This window comes from Vigna radiata, unplaced genomic scaffold (assembly GCF_000741045.1).
Source record: "Vigna radiata var. radiata cultivar VC1973A unplaced genomic scaffold, Vradiata_ver6 scaffold_360, whole genome shotgun sequence".
NCBI classification, from domain to species: domain Eukaryota; kingdom Viridiplantae; phylum Streptophyta; class Magnoliopsida; order Fabales; family Fabaceae; genus Vigna; species Vigna radiata.
In genome coordinates, this window is record NW_014542355.1 from 161,485 (window position 1) to 169,364 (window position 7,880).

Below are 7,880 nucleotides of genomic sequence, written 5' to 3' on the forward strand. Positions count from 1 at the left end.
AATATGGGTTTTCTAGAGTTAAAAGGATTCGTTTATATCAGAATTTATTTTTTAATTGTATAAAACTCATTTGTGAAATTCACGTTCAAATAATGTTTGTATTTTATAATGAATTATTTTTAAAATGTTCCAATGGAAATACTCTTGTTCGGCCTAAAGGAACATATTTTATGTTTAATCTCGTACAAACTATTGAAATGTGTTATTGATATGATCACCTAAAAACAGTTCGTTTAGAAGTGTAGGAGACACTTCTTTAGGGATAACAAGGTTAGGTATGGATTCGATTCGACGTTAGTGTATGCATTATTTAAAGTTATTTTAGATTTCTAACTTTTTATCACTTTCTTGAATATTAAAAAAATAGTAGACCTCGAAAACAGTTTTGCTTAAAGACTTTTCTTAATTAATTATTATCGGGCTCAAACTTCAAATTTAATGGAGTATTTCGTCTTTACATTCTTCGTAACTGAAAAAAGTAATAAATAAATAATCGAGCTGAATTCAAATCATACTAGAAAAAAAAAAAAAAAAAAAACTATTCCATGTAATGGAACTTCATCGTTCACGTTCAATAGTATGAAGTATTATTTCAGAAACCCAAATGGATTAATAACACATCAAACGTTTGATAAAATTTACACGAATGCGATAGATTTCAAAGTATAATTGTTCTTTAATTTAAAAAACATCGTAATGCTATCCAAAGCAATTAAAGTTCACCGCTTGTTTTCAGGACGTGGTTTAGTAAAATCTAATGCATAAAATACATTATTTTAAAGATTGCAATGTTTTCCTTTCCCGAAGTACCATGTGACTTTAGAATGTGCAGCTTCTGATTTTCCTTTTCCTCAAACAAAAGATTGTGCCATAAATAAGAAAGAAAAGCACAAAGTATTCCTAACAGAAGTAATGAAGGTGGATTCTTGTACAGTGACTTTGTCTTTTACGGCATGGATCTCTTTTAACAGTGCTCCTTGAAAAAAGAAAAAATGAAAGTATCCAAATTTAGAATATGCTTTCCCTTCCTGCTATATCATGCGGTTGAGAAGCCATTCAAGAAGTCACTGCTACAAACCCAACTGAACAACCAACAATGGTCAGATCAATTTGAGGTAACAAAATTTTACATTAGTAGTAAAGTGCAGGTAATACTCGAAAACCAGCAACCAGCATTAAAATCAGAATATAATAGTTGTCTTAATAAAAACTCTCAAGTGCTCCCCGAGCAAGAGAACTTTCTCGCTTTATAGTGGGGTACCCCTTCAACCATTTAGTCATCATTCTTTCCTATTTTAGCTACATCTTCTTTTTTTTACGTTACTGCTGAAGTGGGTACACAGTAGGCAAGAAAAATCACATGCTTTGGGATCACCTAAGATGGATGCTACATAGGATTATTAGAATGATCAGCCTAGTTGTGATGTGTAATGGCAGTGCCAGTATGGAATGGAGGTCTCCAAGCTGAAGCAGTGAGCAAGCAAAGGTCTTTCCAACCAAGTTTAAGGATGCCATTGTCCTCCACCAAGGTATAACCCTCTGATGGGAACATACCAAGGAGTAGACTAGCTTGAGTTGCAGCATTACCAGCTAGAGATATACCTCTAAATCCACACTGCTGAAACTTCTCCCTCCAGTTGTGAAACTTTGGCTCCCCAGTTCTTGATGGCCCTCCAACAGCTAGCACATTTCGAATCTCCCTAGACAATAGCTGCTGTTCCACCACATGCCTCTCTTCACTCTCCTCCCCATAGCTAGACCCAAGAGAGTCAAACAACGCCGAGTAGTAGTGTATGGCTTCCACAAACCTCCCCAAGAATGAACCGTTGTTGCTTAGGTCTTGCTCTACCACAGTCACCACTTTAGGTGCCAGCCTGCATTACACAAGTCCATGCAACAAATCCACTGTAAAGTGTCTTTACATTTCCACACAAGTTCAATTCACAATTACTATATCCAGTAACTTTTACGATTGCTACTTAAAAGTAATAGCTTTTTCTTGATCTTTCCAATATCTTGCCTTCAATGTAAGTAATAATAAACACACTAGACCCATCACCCCTTCTTTCAAAACTTATTTTATATATATATATATATATATATATATATATATATATATACACACTACAGTTCTCTTCTTACTTTTTTTTTTGTTTCTCCCCCATTAAGATATGTGCAGAGAGTAATTCAAAACAAGACATAATCATTGTTCCCGATCTTCCTTAGAAAAGAAAAGGGCAGAGACATAAAGTGAGTACTAGAGCCTATAAAGGTGAAAAAGGGATTTTGGGGACTTCTTTCTTGAAAAGTACCATGATTATTTTCCTATGTACTAACCCCACTCAGCTTATTTCAACTCCCTCCGGATCATGCAAATTACGCAAGAAGTAACATAAACCCATGCAATGCATTGAATGAATGAATGGAGTAATACCCTTCACCCACCTCTGCAAGAGCCACAAGGTGTTGGTGTCTGAGCCGGTGACATCATAGAGGGAATGTTGCAACCAGTGAACTGCAACAGCTTCGGTTTTGCTAACGTTGAGCCTCTCAGGGTCAAGGTTCCCGACTTTCTCAGCCACCGGGAAGAACTCAAAGGGAAGACCAAGTTTGTTTGCAAAATCGGACAAACGTTTACCCGTGGCTTCAAGTGCTTCCATGGAAGTACCAAGCCCCGTGAGCCTCACATAAGGGGCTCCACCAGGTCTTGAAGCTAGAATGTAGAACAAACCAGGCCACTGCAACCCTTGCATTATGTCTAGATCTATGATGTGCACCCTCTCTTCCCTTTCAAAAGCTTCTTGGATAGCTTGGTTTGCTGTGAAATGTGAGAACTTCACGAAAGGACTGATACCGTTGAACACTTGGAAAGCCGACGCCACCTTGTGGCTTTGATGGGTGTGTGGCAAAGTGGCATATATCCCCAAACATGAACTCACCAACCTTGCTGATATGGCTTCCGAGAAATAAGCGGCCACTCGCTGTGCTGATGTGCCAAACGGTGTTGACAATTGGGAAATCTCCAGCAACATCTTGTTGGCGTCTTCTAGATTCTCAGCTGAAACAGCTTCTGCACACTGCAGCAGCAAAGTGAGGAGATGCAGACCCTCCTCGTCTTTCTTCTTCTGTTCCCGTAACTCTTCTTTCTTCTTTCTTGTGAGTGCCACCTCAGCACTGCTGGTTGCTGCTAGATCTTCCTCTTGAGGGTGAGGCTGCTTCTCTTGTGGCGGTGAATAATGGGGTGGTGGCGGTGGTGAAGGCAAAGTAACCAAAGAAACTGAAGGGTTATTGTTGGTGTTGCTGTTGTTGTTGGCGTTGTTATCGTGGTGGTGAGTGATTGGAGGCACACCCCAATTGGACAACATGTGCTGATTCACAACCACAGGACCACCTGATGCATCTGTGAAGTGCAGATTAGGAACAATGCCATCCACACGATTGTTCACGAGCTTCACTGAGGACACAGAAGGTGGAAGAGGCACCCCTTCTGTAGCTCTTTTGTTTTGTGGGGCGGACTCAGTGAGAAGACGCAACCTGTATTCAAGAATCGTTGCAAGGTTGGGGTTGCAAGGGTATATAATCTCCCTCACGTTGCTGATTAGTTGGGGAATCGAAACACTGTTTGAACTGTGAATGAGATCCTTCAATATACCATCGATCCAACCACTTGTGGCGGCTGAAGTGTCGTCCATGGAAGGAGAAGAAGAAGAAGAAGCAACCACGTCGACAATATTTCCACCACCGCTTCTTAGGTTGGTGGTGGTGGCGGTGTTGTTGTTGTCTCGGTTCCTTTGGCTTTGAGATGGAAAAAGTGGTAATCCCGAGAATCCACAGACTGCTGGCACGGGGTTCTGCAGTTCCTGGCTTTGACTTTCAACAAGTCCTTGGAAATGATGGTGTTGGTGAGCAGTGTAGTTTGGAGCAACACCAGAGGAATTGATGGTGGTGGAAGAAGGTAGCAACATAGTGGAGTAGTTGGTTGTGACGGTCACAGTGGGGTAATTTGGAATGCCAACGTTATCTCTTGACGAAATACTACTACCACTTCTACTATTATGGTTGCTATTATTAAAATGATAGTTATTACTAGTATTATTATTATTGCCATTATTACTACAAGTACCTGCGGCTAACGTAGCTGTGGTGGTGGACCCTTTTTCTAAGGATGACATGTTCACGTTGGTGGAGCTTCGACGAGGAAACCTAGGATAATCAGTGGTGGAAGAAGAGTTGTGTGGTGGGGTGAGATGAACGTTAACATGGTCCATCTCAGAAGCCATTCTTTTCCTGAGCATTTTCCTCTCACAATGAGGGTGTGGCATGATGCCATGTAGGGTGTGTTGGTCGTCGTTGCTCATGTTGCTGGAGTTAGAAGCACTTGTGAGAGGACTAGCAGCACTTCCACTTGCGTTGTTAACATTCCCATCTTCGGTAATGTTAGTGCCAGCAGTGAACAAAGCACAAGCAGCAGCCATAAGGGGATGTAGAAAGTGAGATATAGATAGGAGTGTTGTTGTTGTTGTTCAGATCATGGAAAGAGAAGAAAGGAGGAGAAGTGGGAAAAAACTGAGGTTGTTGTGGAGTGTGTACGTGTGTGTGTTTGCTTCTTTTGCCAGTCAAATAATTCCCATTTGTAAGAGAGGCTATGTTATGGGATGGCCAAAGCTACAAGGAGATAACGTTGTGAAGATTTGGACAGTGGGTATAGGATTCCCATTTTCCCACCTCTCTCCAACACGATTCTCTATGCCTTTTGGCTTTTGGATGGTTGCAAAAGAAGGGTGTGTTTGGGAGGGATAACACTAGCCACGGCGGTTAGTGCTTCGTCTTTGTGTGCTTTGATTTTATTTATATGTTGCTAAGCATATGTTAGTTTTGTTTGAGATTAACGTGAACGTGTCTCAGACATAGCATAGGATAGCCATATGATATGTTAAACAATAGGTAGCTAGAGAAAGAAAGAAGAAACAAGAAACAAGAAAGAAAGAAGAAAGAAGAAACAAGAAAGAAGAAAGAAGCGTGGTAGGTAGTGTCATTGCTTGCTCTGAGCTGTGTCAACTGTTCTGGTTTGTGATGGAAATTAAAGCAAGCTCAGGACAGAAGAAGATATTTTTAACTCAGTTTTCGTCGTCTTCTTCCTAACCCAGTTATATATAACTTGTTACATTTACAACGTGCACCTGCATAAATAAACCAACCATTTTCGGAACTTTTACCCTTATGCTATAATTTCATTATAAATGAAGCAACTTTACTTTAAACAAATACACGATTTGAGTTCATTTTTGCAGAATTTAAAAGTACCCTTTTGAGGGAATGTTGTTAAAGATTAAAACTTGAATCGTAAAATGTAATTGGGTAAAGTGGAAGATGAATGATTGAAGGTGTTAGGGATTAAAAAAGTGTCGCTAAGAACGAGGAGCAGAAAAAGAGCTGTCAAACCTCAGTTCCCAAAAATCTGAATCGTAGCGTTTGACATTTTGCTTTCAACTGCGGCATCACTAATCAGCTTTTTCCTCTTGACTTCATCCCAAAATTCAGTTTTTTTTTTTAAATTCAGATTTTCCTTTATTTTTTTTTCTGCCATTAACAAATTTGTCAAACCAACCACTGCAACGGACACATTACTCAAAAGCTGGCACCTAAATCAATGACCTAAAAGGAAGCTCAGAATAGCGCCACTTCTTCCTCTAACTTTTTCAATTTTTCTCTCTTTGTTTCCATCACAAAAGGTAAATTGAAGAACCCAAACAAATTTTCAAAATTAGAATGCAGAAATGCCATTATTGGTCAATTTTTCATTCAAATGCCACACATACCCTAAATGTCAAATATTTATATCCATACTGATTTTTTAAAGTTCAAAATTGATTTTTGAAAAACCGCAATTAAAACGAAAGTTGTTGAATTATTTTATTAAAGAAAAAAATATATTTTATTTTTTTATTAAAGAAAAAAAAGGTTTAAAAAATAAAGTACAAAAAATAAAAATTTAAATTTGGTTTTCCAATACTGACTTGAAAAAAAAAATCACTATCTACCTAAATATTTAATACAATATCCTATATAAGTAATTTTTAGATCTAAATGTGTTATTTGGGTGAAAAATTCTAGTATTTGTATTCTGTGAGAAAAACTAGAAATAGTTAAAAAAATATATATATATCAAGAATATCTGTAAGTTCGGAATATAATATTTCTTATTACACATGTGTTAATGGGGTCTCATAATATTAAATACAAGTATATAAAAAAAACAAAATATAAAAATACATAAAATAAAATATAAGTTTATTATCCGAATGTTTAGATCTTATATTAAAGATGGTGTTTTAGTTTTCTATTTTATTTTATGGATTAGCTTATAATTTATATTAAATCTCTTGCATATTTTTAGAAAAGATTTCAATCATTTCTCTGTGTAAACTTTAATATATATTTTTTTCTTTCTTTCGTCTTCTTTCCTTCATTTTCAACATATTCCAACACAAATAAATATATTAGTAAGAATTGAGTAGTAAGTCTGACATTTTAACTGTAATAATTGTTATTAATAAATAACCTAATAATCTATAATTATTTTATTTCACTTTCAATCGGTTATATAACGAATTCTGAAGGGCAAGTGAAAATAATGACCTAGTCTTCCAAATGCAGGTTTCCATTTAACCTTGTAATTTTTAATTGTTCATTTGATGTCATCTTTGTCTTTTTTCTCATAATAGTGTTAGAATGTTGGAATTTAGGTTTTCTCATTCCTCACCAAAACTTGGATTTTTCCTGTCAACACTTTGAAATAATTTACAAACCATTGTAAAAAATTTAAAATTTAATATAGAAAGAAACCAAAGTCGTATCCATAAGAAAATCATTCATATTTATATCAATTAAAAATGAAATAAATTTATAATATATAAATAAAAACAATTTTTATTTTATTAATTAATTTTATAAGAATGAATCAAGTATAAAATTTATAAAGAATTACATCAATTAAATATTTATTTTTAGTTTGATCTATCATGTTATATTTTATCAAATAATTATGAAGTTTAGTAACTACTAAGCTAATTTTCAATATGAAAACATAAAAGAACATTAAGCATTGGCATTAGTTAGAAGTGGTTTTAGGAAACGTGATTCCTATACTAAAGAAAGAAAGTTGAGAAAAGTTTAGTTTGTAAAATATAAAGAATGTTTGGTAGTAAGAATAGAATGTATTTGGCACTATCAAATCAAATATCAAATATTTAACTCTCCACCTTTCCCTTTCTTTCCCTTTCATCTTAAACTCCAACAAAAACACATTAAACTATCACTAAACCCTATAAGGAAATATGCTTCCTTTCCAAAACCTATATCCTAATAATATATACATAACAACGTACAATCTTCACATTACTTTATATATAAGTAAACTGTTTCAACAATTCTTCCAAGCATTATACACAATATACTAACTAATTATAGATCATTAATCTTTACCAAATATTTAGTTCATATTTTTAGTAAAAAAAATCATTTGTATTTGTAAGATTCCAACATCAACCAAACATTACTTAAAGAAATTAAATTTAACATTCTTCATGCCCACTGTTTCTTAGTACTAATGGGTTAAAGTTGACCACTTAATTTAAAAGTAATATTCATTTTGTAAATGGTGTGGTCATAGAAGAATTTTGATTTTTGTTTTTAACAAACTTGATAAATTTAAAAAATCTTTAAGTATGTTTTTTCTCTCTTAATTTTTATTAAAATTTTAGATTAATTTAGTTTTCTTAATTTTGAAAATATATGATTTTAAATTTTTTAATTAAATTTTTCTTACATCTATTTAACATTTTAAACACATTTAAAAATAAAAAATTTCACAATAATAT

The 7,880-nt window shown here is 34.8% G+C and overlaps 1 protein-coding gene across 2 annotated transcripts; it reads right to left on the reverse strand.

The window, feature by feature from the left end:
* Positions 1–669: 669 nt before the first annotated feature.
* LOC106779605 (protein SCARECROW) lies at positions 670–5,130 on the reverse strand. 2 transcript variants are annotated; one of them, XM_014667747.2, is made up of 2 exons: positions 2,446–5,123; positions 670–1,874 (listed from the first exon to the last, which is right to left on the reverse strand). In XM_014667747.2, exons 1-2 carry the CDS (start codon positions 4,473–4,475, stop codon positions 1,415–1,417), a joined length of 2,490 nt encoding a protein of 829 aa, XP_014523233.1. In that variant the 5' UTR covers positions 4,476–5,123; the 3' UTR covers positions 670–1,414. The 2 variants fall into 2 exon arrangements, with proteins under 2 accessions (XP_014523233.1, XP_022632349.1); XM_022776628.1 differs by having other exon boundaries at positions 1,704–1,874; positions 2,435–5,130.
* Positions 5,131–7,880: the final 2,750 nt, after the last annotated feature.

What these genes read in the sequence shown, in the direction of transcription:
- LOC106779605 (XM_014667747.2), bottom strand. Translation starts at nt 4,475, where the DNA reads ATGGCTGCTGCTTGTGCTTTGTTCACTGCTGGCACTAACATTACCGAA. An exon ending in ACCTTGTGGCTCTTGCAGAG is followed by an intron (nt 1,875 to 2,445) that starts GTGGGTGAAGGG and finishes TGTGTAATGCAG; the next exon opens with GCTGGCACCTAAAGTGGTGA.